The 23,758-nt window shown below is 46.0% G+C and overlaps 1 protein-coding gene and 1 long non-coding RNA gene across 4 annotated transcripts in view; both read right to left on the bottom strand.

The window, feature by feature from the left end:
* The window catches only part of LOC307224693, a 146,624-nt gene that overhangs the window by 108,598 nt on the left and 14,268 nt on the right, over window positions 1-23,758 (bottom strand). The gene's annotated exons all lie outside the window — the stretch shown is intronic.
* Window positions 1-23,758, bottom strand: part of FAM184B (family with sequence similarity 184 member B) — a 78,325-nt gene that overhangs the window by 40,983 nt on the left and 13,584 nt on the right. For all 3 annotated transcript variants that reach the window (XM_079991518.1, XM_079991519.1, XM_079991520.1), the window contains exon 2: window positions 1,015-1,770. In XM_079991518.1, coding sequence (XP_079847644.1) covers window positions 1,015-1,770 — 756 coding nt within the window. The remainder of the gene's footprint in view (window positions 1-1,014; window positions 1,771-23,758) is intronic.

The following is a 23,758-nucleotide window of genomic DNA, read 5'->3' as shown; positions in this document are numbered from 1 at the left end:
AGCGAAAAATACGGTAACTCTTCTTTGAAAACAAATGAGCTTTTATCAATACAGTGGTGCCTCGCAAGACGAAAAGAATCCGTTCCGCGAGTCTCTTCGTCTTGCGGTTTTTTTCGTCTTGCGAAGCAACCCTATTAGCAGCTTAGCGGATTAGCGCTATTAGCGGTTTAGCGGCTATTAGCGGCAAAGCAGCAAAGCGGCTATTAGCGGCTTAGAAAAAGGGGGGGGGAGCGAAAAAAATCGCAAGAACTTTGCTTTAGGATAAGAACAGAAATTGTGCTCCGGCAGCGCGGCAGCAGGAGGCCCCATTAGCTAAAGTGGTGCTTCAGGTTAAGAACAGTTTCAGGTTAAGAACGGACCTCCAGAACGAATTAAGTTCTTAACCCGAGGTACCACTGTATTGGTCTCCTCAAATGTAGTATTTTATATATATTTTCCCTAAACGGCAGCCATATACTTTGAATGGCTCTGGTGAGAGCTGCACACAGCCCTTTCATGAATTTTCACTCTTGGCCATCCTTGGCTGCCAGGAACTCGTTTCATAGATTTAGAAGCATGCTGATGACTTGACGACTCAAGGTGCAAAGCAATAAAAAGCTTTGTCACTTGCTCTAGCGTTGGAGAAAGACTATGCAGCAGGGTGGCACTGTGGGTAAAACCTCAGTGCCTAGGGCTTGCCGATCGCATGGTCGGCAGTTCGAATCCCCGCGACGGGGTGAGCTCCCGTCTTTCGGTCCCAGCTCCTGCCCACCTAGCAGTTCGAAAGCACCCCTAAGTGCAAGTAGATAAATAGGTACCGCTTTATAGCGGGAAGGTAAACGGCGTTTCCATGTGCTGCACTGGTGCTGGCTCGCCAGAGCAGCTTCGTCACGCTGGCCACGTGACCCGGAAGTGTCTCCGGACAGCGCTGGCCCCCGGCCTATAGAGTAAGATGGGCGCACAACCCTAGAGTCGGACACGACTGGCCCGTATGGGCAGGGGTACCTTTACCTTTACCTAGCGTTATGGTCCTACCTGCATCTTCTCCTTCTGCTTCTGGCAACACTTATTCATTTCACAGATTCGCTGGCCTTTTGCCACCAGGTCAGCCTCCAGTTTCTTCACCTGCTGCTGGGAGGCAGTTTCTCGGGCCTCGTAATTTTTCCTCTGCTCCAGTTCCCTTTGCTGCCATTCTTTGTATGAATCAGCCAGGGACTGCTGCATAGTCTTTCTCCAAGTTTCTTTCTCCCTCTCGTGGGAGGCTTGGAGCTGCCTGACTTTCTCGGCAAATTCACTGGCCAGTTTCTGGTTCTCCCACTTGAGGTGGGCTGCCTGTGTTTCCACGCTGGCCTTTTCGCTTAACTCCTCCTTGCAATCCTGCATGTCTCCTGCAAATGCCCAATGTTTGTTGACAAGCTCATTGGATTCCTCACTTGAAGACTGGATTCCATTTTCGAAGCTGAGCTTCGTGTGTGCCATCTGCTTGGGGAGGACAACCTTCTCATCTACTAGATTGTCCTCTCTTTGTGGTTCCCTCTCTCCTATCTGCCTTTTGCACATGGTGAACTCTGAAGGTACCATCTCTTTCAGCCTCCTGTGTTTTTCCAAAGTTTCTTCGAGGGTCTGGATTTGCTTCTGGAGCGCCTCTGCTTCCTCCACTTTGCTTTTGTACTGGAGGAGAGTTTCCCTTGTCTCATCGAGGATGTGCTGAACCTCTTCTTGGTGGGCCTCTTTGAGAACTTGGATGCTGGCCTCATACTCATCATTTTTAGTGTTCAAGGCATAGATCACCTGTACCCAAAAGGAAAGAACAACGTAATGTCATACGTGTGGAGGAAAAACTTAAACATATAGAAGAGTTCCCAAAAATAGACCAGAGGCAAGAGTAGCAACACCCTAGTGGTCCCGGGCCCTAAGGAAGTCAGATTAGCCTCAACCAGAGCCAGGGCCTTTTCAACACTGGCTCCGATCTGGTGGAACGCTCTGCCTCATGAGACCAGGGCCCTGCAGGATCTGATTTCTTTCCGCAGGGCCTGTAAGACAGAGTTGTTCTGCCTGGCCTTTGGCTTGGAGCCAATTTGATTCCCTCCTCCTCTTTCTTTTTTCTTTTCCTTCTCCTCCTGCAATGAGGCTACATTTTAATATTTTAATGTTTCAATATTTTAATGTTGTATTTTAATTTTGTTTTTTTAAGTTGTATTCATTCAACTTGTTTTCATTATTGCTTGATGCTGCCCTGAGCCTGGCCTTGGCTGGGGAGGGTGGGGTATAAATAAAAATTATTATTATTATTATTATTATTATTATTATTATTATTATCCAGCAGAGCTTTACTTTTGCTGAAGGCAAATGTGTGTAGTGATCACAAATCCAAATACATTCAGGATTGGCACAGTCCATAAAAATCCAGTTGTAGCACTTACAAAATCTTACAAACTTATAACAAGACTAAACCTTAACACTATGTACAGAACACCACACCAGAAGGAAGAGAGAGAGAGAGAGAGACCCAGGCTCCTTCTGGCCTATATTTATAGTCAGCATGGCCTTAATTGGAAGAGATAAGAGAACCAGCTCAAACCAGCTTTCCAGAAGGTATAACCCAAACAGTCATGAAGCTTCTGCCTGCTTCTCTCACACAGAAAAACTTCTAGTAGCTTCTAGAATCCCATTGTATTAATCAGAATAGAGAAGATCTCCACACATCAGATCAATACTTTCTGCACCAAGAAATGCAAACTGACACATAATGCGTGTGTGCGTGACCTGTTAATATATTATAGTGAAGATTCCATGGTTTTACTTCTAAGTAGTCCTGAGCACACTTGACTGGGAGCAACCTCTACTCAACCAAATTTATCTTCATTTATTTAAAGAAGTGTTTAGAGACTGCCCTCTCATAAAGTATCACGACAGTATACAGCAATATAGAAGCATTTTGTTGTTCGAATGATGGAATGCACAAGGAAATGTTAAACAGTTGTGTAGGCCAGTTTGCATTTAAAAAATCTTCAAGAGATGCCTGAAAGTCTAAAGGATGTCAAATCTCTGCTAGAAGTGTTGTCTGCAGTCTGCTGGTGCCACTAAATTTCTGGTCCAAGCCAGTTGGACCTCTCTACTGTGTGGGGATTGGATTTATTTCCAACAAACATGGTTTGCATTGCAGTTTATGCATTTTTTAAAAGTTCAGGGACACTTGTGTGCCCCAAGCGGTGACAACTGAAGGGATTAATAGGCAATAAGGGCAAGGACCAATAGTAAAGATTGGAGGGGGGGGGAGCAAATGAGATGTTTCTAATGAATGTTCAGAGGCAAAACCATTTAAGCTTTTTCTCCAAATGTATGTGGGAGATTACTTCCTTCTGGTTATGTGTAAGGCATGAGTAGGGACCAGAATAATAGGCAGCCATACCCCCACAAAGATTAACCACAGTGTGGGGAAACTGAAAATTTAGCAAGCTTAAGCTGTGGGTTCTGCCAAGCCAGGAGAATGATGCCATTCCTCTGTTTTCACAGATTTCTCATCAGTGACACAGATGTTACAGATGGCTATAGGGTCCTACACAGTGTTTTTTCCTTTAAAAATGTTTAGGGGTACTCTCATTTTCCTACTCCTATTGAAATGCTGCCCCTCAATGAGGCCAAACTGTGTTCTGGGCACCACAGTTCAAGAAGGACACTGACAAACTGGAACGTGTCCAGAGGAGGGCAACCAAAATGGTCAAAGGCCTGGAAACGATGCCTTATGAGGAACGGCTAAGGGAGCTGGGCATGTTTAGCCTGGAGAAGAGGAGGTTAAGGGGTGATATGATAGCCATGTTCAAATATATAAAAGGATGTCACATAGAGGAGGGAGAAAGGTTGTTTTCTGCTGCTCCAGAGAAGCGGACACGGAGCAATGGATCCAAACTACAAGAAAGAAGATTCCACCTAAACATTAGGAAGAACTTCCTGACAGGAAGAGCTGTTTGACAGTGGAATTTGCTGCCAAGGAGTGTGGTGGAGTCTCCTTCTTTGGAGGTCTTTAAGCAGAGGCTTGACAACCATATGTCAGGAGTGCTCTGATGGTGTTTCCTGCTTGGCAGGGGGTTGGACTCGATGGCCCTTGTGGTCTCTTCCAACTCTATGATTCTATGATTCAAACCTAGATCCACAAAATGTTTAGGGGTATGCATACTCCTGTGTCCCGTCCCCCCCGAAAAAAGCACTGGTCCTACTCACCTGGATCAAGCACACATAAATTTATCTGTGATGGTGTTTGAAATTAGCTGGGCCTTTTGTGTCTTTTCCTGCCGCACTACCCACACCAAACATCTGATTAGCCCAACAGTGGAGCGGCAAAAGATGCGTCTTTTTTGCTGTTGTGTGAATCAGGTGTTTGGTGGGGCAGACCAGTAGCAAAAGTAGCATCATTTGCTGCCCCGATACCCTGCAGATTCTCCCAGCAGCATTTTTTTTTTTTACCTGCAGAGCTCCCTGGTCTGGTAGCAGGGCAGAATTCCAACCCCAAAAAAATCCCCGCTAACACTGCTCCAGAAATCGGACTGGCTGATATCTGGTTTTCAACATCATGATATATCACCAGCTAAATATCACAATACGTCATGAAACATATCTGCGGCGGGGGAGGCCCTTGCTGGGTCTCCCCGTGGCAGCAGAGGGTCCCGCTATAACTCCCCACAGTGGCGGAGGGTGAGTCACATTTCTTTGAAGCAGCAGAAGGCCTTGCCAGGCCTCCCCACAGCGAACAAGGGCGTACTGCGCTCCCCCCCAGCAGCAGAAGCCTTTGTTGCACCTTCCCACAGTGCAAAGGGTCCTGCCGTACCTCCCTGCAGTGGTTAACCGCGCTTCCCTGCAGCAGCAGAGGGCCTTGGCAAGGCACCCTGTTGTTTTAAAGGTAAAGGGATCCCTGACCATGAGGTCCAGTCGTGGCCGACTCTGGGGTTCCGGTGCTCATCTCGCTTTATTGGCCAAGGGAGCCGGCGTACAGCTTCCAGGTCATGTGGCCAGCATGACTAAGCCGCTTCTGGCAAACCAGAGCAGCGCACGGAAACACCGTTTACCTTCCTGCCGGAGCGGTACCTATTTATCTACTTGCACTTTGATGTGTTTTCGAACTGCTAGGTTGGCAGGAGCAGGGACCGAGCAACGGGAGCTCACCCCATCGCAGGGATTCGAACCGCTGACTTCTGATCGGCAAGTCCTAGGCTCTGTGGTTTAACCCACAGTACCACCTGTGGTTGTAGAGAGCATTAAATGCAAGGAAGTAGTGTGGTGGTGGCCCAAAGGGCCACAATAAATATGATAATGTGAACCCCTATAAATCCTTGAGTGTGCTTCTAATAGAGAAGTTATGGTAACCTGTTGCTTTATGAAACTGATGGTTTTGCATGTTGCCGCCACCACCCACTGGTGCAGAAGTACAGCTCATATGTGAATCCCAAAGATACAGCTCATAAGCTGGAACATAAGTTGCTACATGGTGCAAACGGCTACATGTAACACAGGTTCCCAACATGAATACTAACACAATGTAACAAGCTGTGGGAATCAGAGCTGAATCAACAGAAATTGCTAACGCTTATTGCGCGTGTGTATTAAACATGAAATGAGGTAATGATGTACCTAATAGGTGAAAAGTGAAATCCTTTGTTTGAAATGTTATAAAGCCCTTGAGCGGGGTTGCAAAAAGATTCGACTGTAACCTATTGCTTTGCAATAAACAACAATGGACTCTTAACTCCTCTTGTCTCTGAGTTTTATTGGCTTAAACTCAGAAGATAAGCCATTTTTGGCTTACAACATTAGCAGAGCTACCCCCTGGGAAGCTGTCAAGTCTCAGCCTTTTGTTCACCAGTACAGTGGTACCTCGGGTTAAGAACTTAATTCGTTCCGGAGGTCTGTTCTTAACCTGAAACTGTTCTTAACCTGAGACACCACTTTAGCTAATGGGGCCACCTGCTGCCGCCACACAATTTCTGTTCTCATCCTGAAGCAAAGTTCTTAACCCAAGGAACTATTTCTGGGTTAGCGGAGTCTGTAACCTGAAGCGCCTGTAACCTGAGGTACCACTGTATACTGCCTTGTTGAAACACTTATCACAATGCTATTTCAACAATATGGCAATTAATCGCATAGCCCTACAGAGGAGCAGACCCTGCTTGTGCATTCTCTTCTCTGCAATGCAGGAGGTTAGTCTAGATAACCCTCGGGATACCTTCCACCTCTACAATTCTATGAATTAAACAGGCTGACTCAATATATATAGCCATGCATGTAGGTCCCATTACTTATTTATTTGTAAAAGTAGTTATATACTGTACTACCCTCTCATAAAACAATATGGGAGCAATGTGAAAAATAAATAAATGAAACACTATTAAAAGCAGGACAGATAAATTATAAAAATGACTGGCTATTAAATAAAATAAAAAATCACATTAGAGAGTCTGCAGGCAGCTGAGGAAGATGCATGAACTTGAAGAATGACCCAAAATCCTGCTGTCTACAACCTGCAACAGCTAAGTCTATCAGTGCAAACAGCTTAATATTACTTGACTTGAATACACAGGCTAAACGACAGCCTCTAGGAGTATTGAGGCCAAGCCGGTTATGCACACACGCACACACACACCAAGACGGCACATCAAGAGATAGTGGTGAACATTATCTGTCTCCTCTCCTTGAAACCATTTCCCCCTCTCCTTTCCCTTCCAGGCATCAACGATGGTTTTCATATTGCCTATGCACCGATGTGGGTGGCGCTGTGGGTTAAACCACAGAGCCTAGGACTTGCCGATCAGAAGATCGGCGGTTCGAATCCCCGCGGCGGGGTGAGCTCCCATTGCTCGGTCCCTGCTCCTGCCAACCTAGCAGTTTGAAAGCACGTCAAAGTGCAAGTAGATAAATAGGTACCACTCCGGCAGGAAGGTAAATGGCATTTCCGTGCACTGCTCTGGTTCGCCAGAAGTGTCTTGGTCATGCTGGCCACATGACCCAGAAGCTGTACACCGGCTCCCTTGGCCAATAAAGCGAGATGAGTGCCGCAACCCCAGAGTTGGCCATGACTGGACCTAATCGTCAGGGGTCCCTTTACCTTTTTATGCACTGATGCAAAGCACGGCCGAGCGCTTGTCCACACTTCGGCTCAGGCTGCATCTAAAAAGCACAGGTCTGTGCTCTTTACTGACACGCTTTCTGGGCAGGGGTCCAAGAGGTTTTCCCCTTTCCGAGGGAAAACCTCTTTAGCAGTAGATTGGAACAAATGGTATTCTCTGAATTGCCGTTTGCTCCGACTGAGTGCTCAAGAGCAGTTTTCCCCGGGGATGGGGGGGGGGGGACAGAACAAGAGGAAAGGTGGATAAGCCCTGAGCTGAGGGGGGGGGGGGAGACAAAAACACATCTGAAAAGTCTCTGCATGCAGAGCAAGAGATGTCCACACTAGGGCTGGGCAATAAATCAATATATCATCCAAAACCGGTCTGAAGTCTATATCGCAATATCTGTTTCATAATTTTTGACCTGGCAATATATTGCAAATCATGATGTATGTATGTGTATGCTATGCAAAATCACAATGAGGGGGAAACTGCGAAGCCAGCCAATACCTCTACATCGCTCCATCCTTGTTTCAGACATTGTGATTTTTCACAATGTTTAGCTGGTGATATATTGTGATGCAGAAAACCAGGTATCGCCTGGTCTTAGACAACACATGCCTTCCCAAAGGGGGCACATGCCACAGAAGGCTTCTGACATACCAGTCAGGAAACCAAATAAAAACTTTGTTTATCTTTCTCAAACGAGAACAGAAGAAAAACAAGAAACTGATACAACAACTAAGTCCAGTGACATAGTGATACACAATGCGCACGTGGGCAGAAGTGAGATAATGGAATGGGTACATGGGAGGTGAGCAGAATTTCTGGAATTACCCATAAGACGGCTCAAGAGTCATGGGGCAGCTGCTGAAACCGGGCTGTGCACCCTCTGGGGTTGGGTGGTTGATGCTAAGTGATGTTGCTGCAGTTAAGATTCCACATGGCTGCTGCCCATTAAGCAAACGGCATCAAAATAAAAGCCAGGCACATGCTCACTGCTTGGTGATATTTGAAGACTGCAGTCTTAAAAATAACAGGAGTATCCGTGCTGTGTCTGAGAACATTCCAGATAAATATGCAACAGCAAAACATATTCTGGGAACTGAGCAAACAAACACCCTAAAGCTATATTGGTTGAGGGAGTTTCATATTACTTCTTGTGATTTCTATGTACAGTGGTACCTCTGGTTACGAACCTAATTCGTTCCGGAGGTTCGTTCTTAACCCGAAACTGTTCTTAACCTGAAGCACCGCTTTAGCTAATGGGGCCACCGGCTGCCGCCGCTGCACAATTTCTGTTCTCAACCTGAAGCAAAGTGCTTAACCCGAGGTAATATTTCTGGGTTAGCGGAGTCTGTAACCTGAAGCATATGTAACCTGAAGCATATGTAACCTGAAGCATATGTAACCCAAGGTACTGTAGCACGTGAAAGTAAAGTAGGTACCCACTTAGAGTGAACAAGGATCAGGCAGACACAGCTTTTTGGAAAAAGAGGTGAGGTTTTATTGCTGAGCAATAAGGACCCAGTTGGAATCTTTCCAAAAGGACTGGGACCCCGAGAAACGCAAATCCTGAGGTCTTTATACCTGAGCAAATCACAGCAAATCACAGATCATGAGACAATCATGAGACAGTCACGAACGCCAGTGAAAATTAGCCAATTAGCATGCTTCTTGCCATGCTCCCAGCTCCTGGTCAAGCGCAGAGTTCTACTCCCAACTTCTGCTTTCCGTTGTCTGCACAAATGATGCACAATGATGCACAATCTAACCTTTTCCCTAGTTCTGACAGAACAGGGAGTTTTGGAGTTTTTTGTGGTTTGGCCCTTCCTGTTCTGTGGACTATTTTAGCCTGCATTTGAGGGGGATTTTGTACCAGTGTCTCTGATTCATGTCTTCCCCTTTGTTCAGGGTACAGGGATGTTTTCTAGAGGAAAGGTCGGTTCTAAAGTTGCTGTTCCAAGCAGTTTGCAGTTAGCTTAGGCAAAAGCTTTCCTTTGATTCAAAATGGATTATAAAAATACTGTAAGCCCTGATTATGTGTGAGCATATGTGAATATATTGATTACTGATAACTGATTATATGAATAGCATAAGGGTAGCCCTTCTTTCCTTGCCTCAGTACCACTGTAATATCAACTCTTCTCTTTTCTTTTTAGCCAGAGAAAAGGGTCTCCCATAATCCTTCCTCCTAGAGGAGCACTAATGAACCCAGATGTTGCTCAATTATTCAACGACTGCTGTCAAATTGGCGGAAATGGAATTAAATAATTCTGCATGTTGCCAATTAGAAGCAATGGCTCAGATCCTGGGCAGGGGTGCTCTTCTTTAGAAAGGGACAGGAAGCCATTTCATCTGAAGGATGAGATTACTTGGGAAGAAAGCTCATGGAGTCACACTCCAGCAGTGGCCAGGCCAGATCCGTAGGGAATGGGGCCAAGTCAGTGTCCCTCCCCAACTTGTTCAGCTCAGCTGAGAAGGGGGATATTTTCATCCCTACTGCGGTGGGCAAAGCAGCGAGATTTAAAGCAGGATGAAAGCCTATCTCTCACTCAGATGATCCGTAACAATATGGTGAATAGTAGTGAGGGCCTGACTTCTGGGTTTAAAGCTTCTTGCCCCACACACCATCAGATCAGCCGAGAAGCAGTCAGCTGTTTTCTTCCAGTTCGTGCTTACTGGGTTGGGAAGGTTTAAACCTGTCTGCCCAGTGGGCTGTGCTGGCGATGACATTGGGCCCTCCCTGCCCCTCAGTTAATCCAAACTGCCCTTCACTGCACACATCCTGTAGTTTCTGCACCAGCAGAACAGTGATGGGAAATGGCTGCACCAGCCGAATTTCCCATACACATTATTATTATTTATTCTGTCAAAAAAATATTTAGAAATGCAGTTTGCTAGCACAGAGGCAGAAATGAAAGCATCTATTCCTTGAAGCCGAGGAATGAGCCCCCTGAGCTGGGGTTCATGAGTTCACTTCATTTTTAACATTAAAAACAACTTGGAGAAACGGATCCTGCTTTTACTGTCTTTTGTTCTCTCTGCTGTCTCAATTCTGGTTTTTTTACTGTGTTGTAAAATGTGTCCTTCGCTGGTTTGTCATCTTTTGTCTGTCTGGATCTGTTTTAGAAACCTCTCTGCTAAGTAGGGATCTGTTGGTTTTAAGAATTACCGTATTTTTCGCCCCATAGGACGCACTTCCCCCCTCCCAAAATGAAGGGGAAATGTGTGTGCGTCCTATGGGGCAAATGCAGGCTTTTGCTGAGGCCTGGAGAGCGAGAGGGGTCGGTGCGCACCTTGCGGAGAGTTGCCTGCATGCCGAAGGCTGGGCGCGCTGTGCTCAGTGCGCCCAGACTTTGCGCAGCTCTCCGCAAGGCGCAGGAGCCCTGCGCTGGGCTCCCACGGCTTGCGGACAGTTGCCTGTTCTGGGGGCTGGGGTCAGGGGAAGCTCGGGCTTCCCCCACCCCAGCCCCACGCCTGGGGGGGGGGAATACATTTTTTCCCCTTTATTTCCTCCCCAAAAAACTGGGTGTGCCTTATGGGACGGTGCGTCCTATAGGGCGAAAAATATGGTACCTCCAGGATGAAACCAAGGCAGGTCCACAAACCCACTCAGTTGAATGCAACTCATAAATCATATACCAGATTGTGATGTAAGAACTTTACTGCTTTCCTAGTCCTAGGCATCAACAATACATGACTGCTGAGCTGTGTTTAGCTCTCTCTAGTCCTCAAGATGTGTTGGTCTGGACTGAGGGTCAGGTAGGATGTACGTTCTGGATGCACTCATCCTGCTTGTTTGTCTGGTTCCCCCATACTGCCTCATCCACCCATCCCCCTTATTTCAGAATGTACAAACCACTTCCCAACGAATGTTTGCACAGCAGTATTCGATAAAGATACCAAAAGAACCAAAATGCATAATAGAAATAAATATATAAAGGTAAAGGGGCCCCTGACCATTAGGTCCAGTCGTGGCCGACTCTGGGGTTGTGGCGCTCATCTCGCTTTATTGGCTGAGGGAGCCGGCTTATAGCTTCCGGGTCATGTGGCCTGCATGACTAAGCCGCTTCTGGCAAACCAGAGCAGAGCACGGAAACGCCGTTTACCTTCCCACCGGAGCAGTACCTATTTATCTACTTGCACTTTGACGTGCTTTTGAACTGCTAGGTTGGCAGGACCGAGCAACGGGAGCTCACCCCGTCGCGGGGATTCGAACCACCAACCTTCTGATCAGCAAGTCCTAGGCTCTGTGGTTTAACCCACAGCGCCACCTGCGTCCCTCCCAGAAATAAATATATGCCCAATCGCGATGACAACACTATACAAGATGAGCAAGCCTTTACTCAGACAAGATGTTGGAACCTGATCTTAAATCCCCAAAAATTGGTATTTACAAACTTTCCAAAACCAAAGGGCTTTCTTACAGGGAAAGATCGAAGAATGAGCTCCTTGAACATTCTGAATGATATATTGCCAGGAGCAGTAAAGCCAAATGATATTACTTCTGTAGATTATATGCATCATGATGGCTGTTCTATGAGAGCAATGATCACATTTAGAGATCTGAACCTGGCCAAGTTTATTTACAGATCAAGATATATATTCTTAAAGGCCCAGATACAAATTCTCAGATTTTTTGAAAACAAGGCACCACTGAATCCCCTTCTGGAAGCTAAGCACGCAAACCCTAGTAAGGAGAAACAACCTCCCAAAACCCGGCCTGGTCCCCAGAAACAAGTGCCTCTAAAACTAAAAAGGAAAGACGCTCGCCTGCAAGACCCGCAATTTCAAGCGAACGAAGATGAGGACCCCTTCTCTGTGGAAGAAAATACCTTAATCAGGCAATTTTGCCAATTTCCATCTCCAATACAAACTGAAATATTAGAAAGATTAGACATGGTAAGAATTAAGCTGGCTGGGAGAGATATAAATAAGGAAATCAATGTGGACGCCCACAAAAAGGACCAGACTTCCTTTAATTTGAACTCTATACAAGAACAAAACCCGTCGGCCTGTCGGCCACGTTACTTTCAGACAATGGCTGAGATTAATCTACTTTCAATTAAGGAAGCCCAGCACACCGAAGAGTACACTACACCACCTCCAATAGGGAGAACCATCCCCAAGGTGAACTCACCAGGCTCTTGGGACAAGCTGAGGTACCTAGACGAGGCAGAGTTAGGCCACAATCAGGTCCCGGAAGAACACCTACGGAAAGAGATAACATACTTCAAAGGCCCGGTGACCGCTAATGTCAGTATTCAACATTTACCAGCCGAAACTATAGAACATTTGGCCAGTTTGCCATGCACGGAGAACAATGGGCCGGCTCATAAAAGAGTAATCCCTAAAAGTTCCTTGGGAAATAATTGACAAAGATCAGACCAGAGGCAAACACCAGCAGGCTCCCTATCTCCGCGGAAATTCGACACCATTAGAAACAAACAGACTCAATCCTTACCCACAAATCAAGCAAAAGTAGTTCTTTCCCTGAAAGGTGCATCCAACCCACCCCAGAGCCTTAAAATTGTTAACGGCTGGGCGACAAAGCAAATGGATCCTGAGGCAATAAACTTTATCTCTTCCTTTGACATTGTGTGCCTCCAAGAGACCTGGTCCCAACAAAGTATCGCTCTCCCAAATTATTGTTCCTTTAGCTCCTGTGCTCGCAAACTAGCTAACAGGGGTCGCCCTCAAGCTGGCCTCGCCTGTCTTATCTCAACCAGCTTATCCCTCACTATCTGCGAGGAACTTAAATCTTCCCCTTACTTTCTTACTATAAAGATCCACCTTCCAAAGACCAAAAGCCCATGGTTGATAACTACAGTATATCTGCCTCCAGCAATTAATGATTCCGACCGTAATGAAAGGTGGTCTGAACTTTCGTCTTGGCTTCATGATCTTCAAACAACTAACCCAGGACTTCCTCAAATCCTCTTAGGCGACTTTAACGCAAGAATAGGTTTCAACGACGATGCTATATTATCTTCCGCAGCACTCCTGGACAATCCCCTGCAGCCCCCCTGGGGAAACAGATGCTCTCTTGATCCCATAACAAATGCGTCGGGGAGGCTGATGGCCCAATTGGCCATCGAAAATGATCTTTGCATCGCAAATGGCAACGTTACTCCCTTGTCCTCGCAGCAGTTAACGTGCATCTCTTCCCGGGGAACCAGTGTTGTCGACTACATTCTATTGACGCCGGAGCTATTCTCAATTTCTACAAAAATGGAAGTGGCTGAATATTTTGGTGGTGACCACCTTCCATTGACTTTAATGTTAAACCTAATAGAACCATTCTCAGTCCCCTCAAACTATAGTTCCACAGCACAAAGCTACCCTGTATATAAAACAAAGAAATGGACAAGCCTCAGCTCCTCTCTTGCCCTGGACATACAAAAATCACTTGATATGCCTACAGTTCTTTCTGACTCAATTCCGCCCGCTGACCAATACCGGAAATTAATTGATGCTTTTTCAACAACTTACATAACCATCACCTCACCTACCCACCAATGCTTCTTCTCTGAATCACCCTGGTTTGACAAGGAATGTAAAGTCCTAAGAAGGCGAATTAGGAAAATGGTCAGAATCATCAAATTTTCCAACGACCCCCAAACCTGTGCAGAGCTTCTAGTTACTAAAAGGACATACAGAAACATGATTCATTGCAAGAAACAGCAACACATCCTTGAGGCTTGGTCCACTCTTCGTTCAGCTGTAGAGAGGCATGACTCCCGCTCCTTTTGGTGCTTAGTTAGGCCTTCGGCACCACTCAATTCAGCTATCCTGATTTCCGCTGACGAATGGATCGCTTATTATTCAGCCAGTTTCGCTTCTCCAAATCATCTCACAGATCACCTTCAATCCCCGATGGACCTCTGTTCCTGTTCTCTTAGTTCCACCTCCTCAGTAAATTTTACCTCAACCCGCATCTTCAACATCATAATGTCCATGCGAAGGAATAAGGCCCCCGGTCCAGACATGGTCCCGTTGGACCTTTTCCTGACTGATCCTCTTTGTTGGAGTGAACAGCTGACTCCTGTATTCACCGCTATCTCCTCCGCCTTAGACATCCCCGACTCCTGGAGAGAAGCTACAATAGTTCCGATTTTCAAAGGCGGCCAGCCAAACATCCCTAGGAACTATCGCCCCATCAGCTTACTATCTATTCCGGGGAAAATATTTGCCGCTGTCTTACTGGAAGAACTTCTTTCATGGGTCCATGAGAGAAACATTCTACCGCCAGAACAGATTGGCTTCCGGAAGTCAGCATCAACCATGGACCACTGTCTAACCCTTTATCACCTTGCCAGTAAATACACCGCACCAAGGCAAGGCCACCTGTTTGCCGCTTTCATGGACCTGTAGGCCGCCTTTGATTCCATTCCTAGGCAGAGATTATGGTCCAAACTTGCCCATCTGGGAATTGATCCGCACCTCCTTTCCCTAATTATTTCCCTTTATTCAAACACCACAGCTCGCGTTCGAATTGGTCCCAACGGCTCCCTTACCACTCCATTCCCAACGGCCAGGGGCGTCCGACAAGGTTGTCTCTTGGCCCCTTTACTGTTTAATCTTTATCTTCATGATGCCCCTTCCCCTTTGAAGCTAGTAACTAAGTACCCTCCTCACTTAGCAGGCCACCCCGTTGCTTCCCTTTTCTATGCGGATGATGCCGTCATCTTATCCAGAACAGCTGCGGACCTAGCAAATGCAGTTAATGCATTTATCGCCTATTGTAAGGCGGAAGCTCTTAATATTAATTATAAAAAATCGAAAGTTCTCCACTTCACTCGTTCCCGCAAACTCAAGCTGGAGCCGCTTAAGATCACAGGTGGCTACTTAGAAAAGGTAAAAGCCTTTAAATATCTAGGCTTAATATTTACTTATAATCTCTCCTGGACCACCCATCTACAATCTGCCTCTCTTGCTGCAACCACGACCTCTAATGCCATTGTCCCATTTTATCACCAGAAGGGCGGCAAACACCTTCCAGCAGCAATTCAAATATTTAATGCCAAAGTTGTCCCCAAACTATTATATGGCTGCGAAGTATGGACTACAGCAATATCAGGCAACTTGGATCACCCACTTCACATGTTTCTGAGATCTCTTTCCGGCGTCCCGAGATGTGTCTCAGGTGCAGCCCTACGACTTGAGTTCGCCCAGCCCTCAATTGTAAAATGAGCATGGAGTCGAGCCATTTCCTATAGCTCCCACCTACTAGCATCGGATGCTTGAATTAGAGGTGGTTTCTCCAATTTGATCCTAAGAGATATTCATAATTCTCCTTGGAAAACTACAATTAATCTCAAATTCCGCTCTCTTCTCAATTTGAACCGCAAAACTGCTTTTAACTTAGAGTGTATTAGCCCGGCGGCCCTACCTCTAATCAAAAAGAAGCTACAGCAACTTGACTTCTCTAACACAGCTTCCCATGCAAGAGGGCCGTGTTCAGGCTTAGCCCTAGCTATTCCACCCCCTGAAGGGATCCCTCTATACTGCTTTACAATTCCTTCGGAGGCTAAACGAAGGGCCTTTACCTGTGCCCGTCTCAACTGTTTTCCTACAGCAGTTCTGTCGGGTCGTTACTCCAAAGTTTCCATCGCAAATAGAACATGCTCCTGCAATGACATGGCTCTGGAGACTATGGAACATGTAATGCTCTTCTGTCCCAACTGGACAGATGAAAGATCTCGGTTTCTAACTCCTCTCGTGAACAAGCTTCATCTCCCAATCCAGCCTTGGATAGTGTCCCTTCTTCTGCAGGATTCTGACTGTTGGATTACCAAGATGACAGCTAATTTCCTGCTTAGTGTGATGAAGAGGAAAGCGACACCAACTTCTTCTTTAATACCACAGATGTAGTCGATATGCCGCACAATCGAACCTGTTTTTTGTATTCTCTGTCACTCGATGTTTTAAATCCCCCGTTACTTTTGTTATCCCCATTTTCTCAAAGTATTCGCCCAGGGCGACATCCACTTTTATCTCCCCACCCCCATTTTATGTTGTTATTTCTATGTATATTATGCTATGGCCGCATGGCTAACGCAATAAAAACCACAAATAAATATATACGCAGCCAATAGAAAAACAAATCTTTAAAACACCACATTATACAAACACAGTGGTGCTATAGACCTAAGGGGGGATTCCCCAAACCCTAGAAATTAATAAATGCTAGGATTTGGGGATATGGATTTAAGTACAAGCCAGTGGCGAAGCGCATGTTTCTGGTGCCCGGTGCAAACGTGCAGGGCGCATCCCAAGGGGGGGGCAGGGCACAGAGGGAGCCCATTGTCCCTCACCGCAGCCCAACTTCACATGCCAGAGCCTGCCTGATGGGAGCCTGTTGTGGGGGCATCTGGTCGCAACCCTCACCCAAATGTGCCCGGGGTGACAGCCCCCACTCCCTGCGATGCCACTGATATACAAGCTGCAGAGCTCTGTCAGACAGGGAATTCCTGGGCTTTCTTATGGAAACCAGCCTGGTTGGCTTAGTGAAGAGCAAACCTGTTAACATGGCAAAAGGTGTTGAAAGGCCATTGAGGAGGAATCCTTTGGCCTGGGGAGTCAGATGTTATCGTGAGGGCGAGGCGGTGAAAAGAGGGCAAGCCGCCTCCGCACCGGCCCTAAATAGGGCAGGCCACGCCCCCCAGCCAGCTGATTGGCTGGCTGGGGGGGGGGCAGACCCGACCAGGATTCCCCTGCTCTCGCGCCCCCGCTCACATGGGGTGGGCGTGAAGCCCGCAACCCCACCTCCTGGGCAGGCCGGAAGTGGCTATGTTACCAAGGTGATGGGGTGTGTGTTTGAGGGGACAGGAAAAGGGAGTTTTCGAGCAAGGGTGCTGGGAAGGAGAATCAGGAGGAAGAGCTGAGATCCATTTTGGGGGAAGCTGGAGGCAAGTCCCTCTTGAAACAACCATGCTGTAAGATCTGTACTTCCTCCATGCAGACTGAGGGTGTAAATAGGTGAATAGACCATATTTCATGACAGTCTCCTCCATGTATTCCTTTCTCCAAAGGGAGACAGACCCTGTGTGGGTGCCTGGTACCCCATGGCTCTTGCTACCGCTCGGCAGAGAGAGGGGCAGGCACCTGACTTTTGTAACATGATACATTACACTGGTCAACAACAAATTTGTTGTCTGCATTTTTGCAGTTGATTTAGGATGAATCTGATGCGCTGAATCAAAAAATCACATTGGTTTTGCTCAATCAGGTCAAGTTTTTGAGGTATGGCCACATTTTTTTTACGTTTTTGTTCACATGTACGCTTGTGTGGAGCATTTTAGAAGAAGTTGGTGGGGGTAAAATGCCATGTCGAATAATTGTTTTGATTGGAAATGATTATTTTAATGACAAAAAGTATTCAGGTCCCATAGTTCTGGGTGATTATGTTGAAAAGGGATCAGTTTGAAGTCATAAAACCTCGAAATCTTCCATAAATTGGTGCGGCAAAGCATAAAGTTGCTTACCATGCTTATTTTGGTATTAAACTTGGTGACCAGGATAAAGCTTGGGCGCCACACATGGTGTGCAAGGCATGCACCGAGACTCTACATGGGTGGACCAATGGCAAGAAGAGTCTGAACTTTGGAATTCCCATGGTTTGGAGGGAGCCAACAAACCGTGTAACTGACTGCTACTTCTGCACTGTTGATGTGACTGGGATCAATAGAAAGAACCGGAGCAGCCTCAAGTATCCTGATCTTCAATCAGCACGTCGTCCTGTAGCTCATTGTGATGAAATTCCAGTGCCTATCTTCGGAGAACTTCCCGACATTAGTGACGAAGATGCCTCCAGTGTTGAAGAAGAAGAAGAAGTGGTTCTTGAAGATGATGCTCCACATCCATTTTCCCAAAAGGAGTTGAATGATCTAGTTCGCGACCTCAGCTTGTCAAAGGACTCTGCCGAACTGTTGGCATCCAGACTGAAGGAAAAAAACCTCCTCTCTGACAGTGCTCGCATCAGCTTCTTCCGCAACAGGCATCAAGAGTACCTCCGTTTTTTCTCGTAAGAGAAGGACTTGGTGTACTGTGCAGATATTGCACAGCTTCTGCTCAAGCTTGGAGTGCCACAGTACGAACCCAAAGATTGGAGACTGTTCATTGACAGCAGCAAGCGATCACTGAAATGTGTTCTGCTACATAACGGCAACCAGTTTGCCTCTATACCCCTGGCTCACTTGAGTACACTGAAGGAGAACTATGAAGTGATGAAGTATGTGCTGAAGAAAATTGGTTATGATCAGCATAAGTGGTTTATTTGTGTTGATCTGAAGATGGTGAACTTTTTGTTGGGACAACAGTCTGGCTTCACCAAGTACCCATGTTTTCTGTGCATGTGGGATAGTAGGGACTGTGCTCAGCATTACACAAAGAAGGACTGGCCTGTGCAGGAGGAATTGGTGCCTTGCATAGAAAGGAACGTCATCAATGACCCTCTGGTGGACAGAGACAGAATACTCTTCCCACCGCTGCACATCAAGCTCAGCTTAATCAAGCAGTTCACCAAGGCTCTGGACAAGGATGGTGACTGCTTCACTTACTTGTGCCAGGCTTTTCCAGGATTGACCATGGAGAAGTTGAAAGCTGACATCTTTGACGGTCCTCAGATCTGTCAGCTTATCAGAGATCCAGAGTTCGGAAACTCAATGAACGAAGTGGAACTGGAAGCGTGGAAGGCATTAGTTCTGGTAGTGAAGAACTTTCTTGGCAACAATAAGGCCAGAAACTACGCAGCACTTGTCAACAACATGCTGACTGCTTTCAGAAACCTGGGCTGCAACATGAGCATCAAGATGTACTACCTATTTTCACATATGGACCGGTTTCCTGAGAACCTGGGTTCAATGAGAGACGAGCAGGGGGAGAGATTCCATCAGGACATGAAAGAGATGGAGACCAGGTATCAGGGTCGCTGGGACGCAGTCATGATGGCTGACTACTGTTGGACTCTGAAGAGAGACCTCCCTGCCGCTGAGCATTCCAGGAGTTCCAAGAAACGGAAGTTCAAGCCCTGAAGTTTGAAAAATGGTGAAGCAACATGCAATTTACGTATACTTACCTTTATCAATGCCCACCATTCAGTTTACAGTAATCAATGTTTCTATCAGGTAATCAATATATGTTGTTGGAAAAACATTATTTTCTCTTAAAAACATATTTAGGATGATATGTGTTGACAAAAATCAGCTGATAATGCCACAAAAATGTCACAAGATCTGATTTTTTTTCAAATCAACATAGCACAAAAACCTGACCTGATGGAGAGAAATGGATGCCATTTCCTGATTCAGCAGTGCAAAAATACCCTAAAGCAGTTGTAGAAATCTAGACAACATTCAAAAAGTAAAAAATTGTTGCCCAGTGTTATCAAATGGCAAATTCACACTTCAGGGAAGGCTCTGATGCTACTCTTTTGAGCATCACCATATACCTGAAAATACAGCAGTACCTCTGTATGCGAACGGGATCCGTTCCTGAGCCCCATTCACATCCTGAATAGAATGTAAGACGAGACTGCGCATCTGTGCGTGTTGCATTTTGCTGCTTCTGCGCATGCGCATGACGTCATTTTGAGCATCTGCGCATGCGCGAGCGGCGAAACCCAGAAGTAACATGCTCCGTTACTTCTGGGTCACTGCGGAGAGTAACTAGAAAACGCTCAACCTGAGGCACATTTAACCTGAGGTATGACTGTATAAGTGGGACGCGGGTGGCGCTGTGGGTTAAACCACAGAGCCTAGGAATTGTTGATCAGAAGGTCGGCAGTTTAAATCCCCACGACGGGGTGAGCTCCCGTTGCTCGGTCCCTGCTCCTGCCAACCTAGCAGTTCGAAAGCATGCCAAAAAGTGCAAGTAGATAAATAGGTACCACTCTGGTGGGAAGGTATAAAGACTGTATAAATAAAATAATAATATGAGAAAAGGGCTGGTCAGATACTGGACCTTATCTAGGGAAAATCCAGCAAGTAAAAAACAACAACAATCCCCAAAACTAATGGACCATGTGCAGATTAAAATCCTGCCTAGAAGCACCCAGCACTGATAGATCTGAATCTTCCTGAACTCTCACATGCAAAGGCACACACCTTTAAAGTCTTTGGTGAGGCTGTTCATTCCCTGCTGCTAAATCTTGTACTAAAAGTTATGTGTTCGTCTTGGCAGCATAAAACATGCAGTGGATGGGGCTGGGCAGAGAGATGTTAAGTGATTCTTGGAGAAATGTCCTGATTTATGTTTGTTGTTCCTGTCCCATTAGTCTTGCAGGAATCTGCTGTCAGCACTAAAAGAGCTGTTCCAGCAGCCAGACTCATTAACTGTGTAAAAGGTGTCATGAGAAGGTGTGAGGAAGGATAGAAAATAGAGGAGAAAACCCAAAGAATGAGAAAGCTTTCTGAAAGGCAGCAGGCAGAGATTTATCTTATTTATACCCAACCTTTCTCTCCAGATATGTATATGGAAAATAGCTAACAGGAACTAACAGCAGGACAAACATGCATGAGTAGTAATCAACATATGACGAAGAGATTAATAGCAATTTAAGGGAAACATCTAGATTACAGGTGTCATTTTTGTATGTGTTGTAATTTTTGTATGTGTATGTGTGTGTAAACATTTATACTATCCTTTTCTGACTTTTTAAAAACAAAAACAACATTTGTTTGCTTGGAAATAATCCCCACTGAGTAACTGGATTGCAGTCATCTATATACCATTTTAGGGACGCGGGTGGCGCTGTGGTTTAAACCACAGAGCCTAGTACTTGCCGATCAGAAGGTCGGCTGTTCGAATCCCCACAACGGGGTGAGCTCCCGTCGCTTGGTCCCTGCTCCTGCCAACCTAGTAGTTCGAAAGCACGTCAAAGTGCAAGCAGATAAATAGGCACCTCTCTAGCGGGAAGGTAAATGGCATTTCCGTGCGCTGCTCTGGTTCGCCAGAAGCGGCTTAGTCATTCTGGCCACATGACCCGGAAGCTGTACCCCGGCTCCCTCAGCCAATAAAGCGAGATGAGCACCGCAACCCCAGAGTCGGTCACGACTGGACCTAATGGTCAGTGGCCCCTTTACCTTTACCTTTATATACCATTTACCCAGAAGTCATATTGAACTTAATGGGGCTTACCTCTGAGTATACAGTGGTACCTCCAGTTGCAGACGGGATCCATTCCGGTGTTCTGGTCGGATCCCAAGGTTTCCGCAACCAGAGGGACCGCTTCTGCACATGCGTGTGTGGCGGTAGAGCGCTTCTGCGCATGGGGCAAAACCCGAAAAAATACTTCCAGGTTTGCCGCGTACGTATCCCAAAGGATACGTAACTAGAGGTGAACACAAGTAGAGGTACCACTGTATATTTCATGGAATCATAGAATTGTAGAGTTGGAAGGGACCACGAATATCATCTAATCCAACCACCTCCAATGCAGGAATCTTTTGGCCAATGTGGGAATGTGCTGTTAGGTTTTATTGTATTTTATTGTTTTAAAATCCATCTTCAAAGCTGAATGTAGAAATGCAGAATGGAAATGGAGGGTTACCAACAAGATCGGCAAAGAGAGACTGATAAGGCCTCAGATGTGAGGAACCCAGGCTAAAAACTGTTGTTATGGATGGGGGGACATTTGGAAGGGACAGAAACCGGGGCTGGGGGGGGGGGGAAAGAGAACTTGTTTTTAAATCTTTATGACTTTTGTGTTTGACTATTATGACCTATTTTTAAGATTAAAGGGAAATTCGTGGAAGGAACTCGAGACGACCTTAGAAAAGGTTTTAATGTTTTATAAGAAAATTGGATAAGTAAAATCTGGCCAAGTAAATGGTCTTTTTTATAAAAAAAAAAACATATATATATAGATATAGTAATAATATGTAATGGATGAGAGATTTGAATTTGCTGAGTTAATGTAATTGAACTAGGATGTATGGAGGGGGGGTGGGGGGAGGTCAAGAACTGGGGTTAGGAAAGTAAGGTTATGAAATTTTATACGTGTTGTCTTTGTCTTTGTGTGTGTATGTTTGTCTTTATAAAATGTGAAAATTTAATAAAAATATTATATATATAAAAAAAAGGAAATACTCGTATTTGTAATGCATAAATACAGTGGTACCTTGGGTTAAGTACTTAATTCGTTCTAGAGGTTCGTTCTTAACCTGAAACTGTTCTTAACCTGAAGCACCACTTTAGCTAATGGGGCCTCCTGCTGCTGCTGTGCCGCCGCCATGCGATTTCTGTTCTCATCCTGAAGCAAAGTTCTTAACTAGAGGTACTATTTCTGGGTTAGCGGAGTCTGTAACCTGAAGTGTCTGTAACCTGAGATACCACTGTACCTGGTGGGAAACGGGTTCGGTTTCGATCTGACCTGAACAACTTCTGATTATGCACCATGTCAAATGCAGCCCACTGGCCACATCAAGTAGCTCAGCTCCTGGAAGTCACAAACCTCCTGGTCTTGCTACCTGCAACCACGTGGATTTTCTTGACCTCGAGATGAGTCAATGAGGAAAGCTTCATCTACTGAATATCTGCCTACATGCCCAGACTGCTCTTAAAGGCGCAGTCCATAATCATAGTCTACAGTGGTTGGTGTTCATTTACTAGCTTGGCAGCAATTACACAAATTCACATTAAAGCTTTATAAATAATTGTCAGGGAACTGCCATCAGTACTGGAGGGAGAGTGCAAAAGCCAAAGGGATTCCAGAGAGCGTCCAGGGATCGGGAGAAGCAGCCCATCTTCTGGGGATGAGAATCAGCGTAGCACCAGTGGAGAAGGGGGGCAGATGGGGGAAGTGGCGAGGCGGTCCCATGACTCCTTGCCAGGGACCAGCGGGGAGAGTAGGGGTCCTCCATTGCCCACGCCCTCCCTGCGCAGAAGGCGTTCGCGCAGAGAGGGTAGGCGGAGACTAGGCGTCAAAGGGCTTCTTTGCTGGAAGAAGTTTAAGAAACGCCCACTCACGGATTCTGCCAGCAACTGAGTCAGTCACGGGTGAGCGGCGGTCCGGACAGATAAAGTTCACTTTGGCAGCCCAGGCAGGTGTTTGCACCCAGCCAGGGAGATAGGTGCCTGCTTATGCACGAGCAACCGCTTAGAAACCATTACAATAATCTTAAAACTTCTGCAGATTCCATATGTTTTACCTGCTTGTTCTGGATCTGTATACACAGCAGGAAGAGATGCAGTAAAACATTTTCAGCCTTCCAAAATGTAACTGTTGTCTTGAGTTTTCTGTTGCTGGTGCCTGGATTGTTCTTTAAATATAGTTGGAGAGACTGGAGCTCAGATGCCAGCTTGGGGGGGGGGTTGTGTCCTTTTATAAAAATGACATACTCTAGTTAAAAACAACAACCTAATTTCACTTTTTCTCTTTTTTTAGCCATTACTGGATTTTTCTTTCTTTCTTTTTTTCACCCCACTTATCTAAGATTACATGGTCTGGCATTCCTGAGATGCACAAAGCTCAGGTTTTACTTCCTACATTGTTCTACTGGTCACACAAGGGGATAATCACAAAAGGAATGAAAAGTAGGGCAACAGATTGTCTGTCCTGTGAAATATATAGATGCACTAAACCAGGGGTCAGCAAACTTTTTCAGCAGGGGGGCGGTCCACTGTCCCTCAGAACTTGTTGAGGGCTGGACTATATTTTTTTTTTGGGGGGGGAATGA

The sequence above is a fragment of the Podarcis cretensis genome (genome assembly GCF_951804945.1).
Source record: "Podarcis cretensis genome assembly, chromosome: 9".
Lineage (NCBI taxonomy): Eukaryota > Metazoa > Chordata > Lepidosauria > Squamata > Lacertidae > Podarcis > Podarcis cretensis.
Note: the sequence above shows the minus strand (reverse complement) of the source record. Positions and strands in the feature narration are given on the sequence as shown.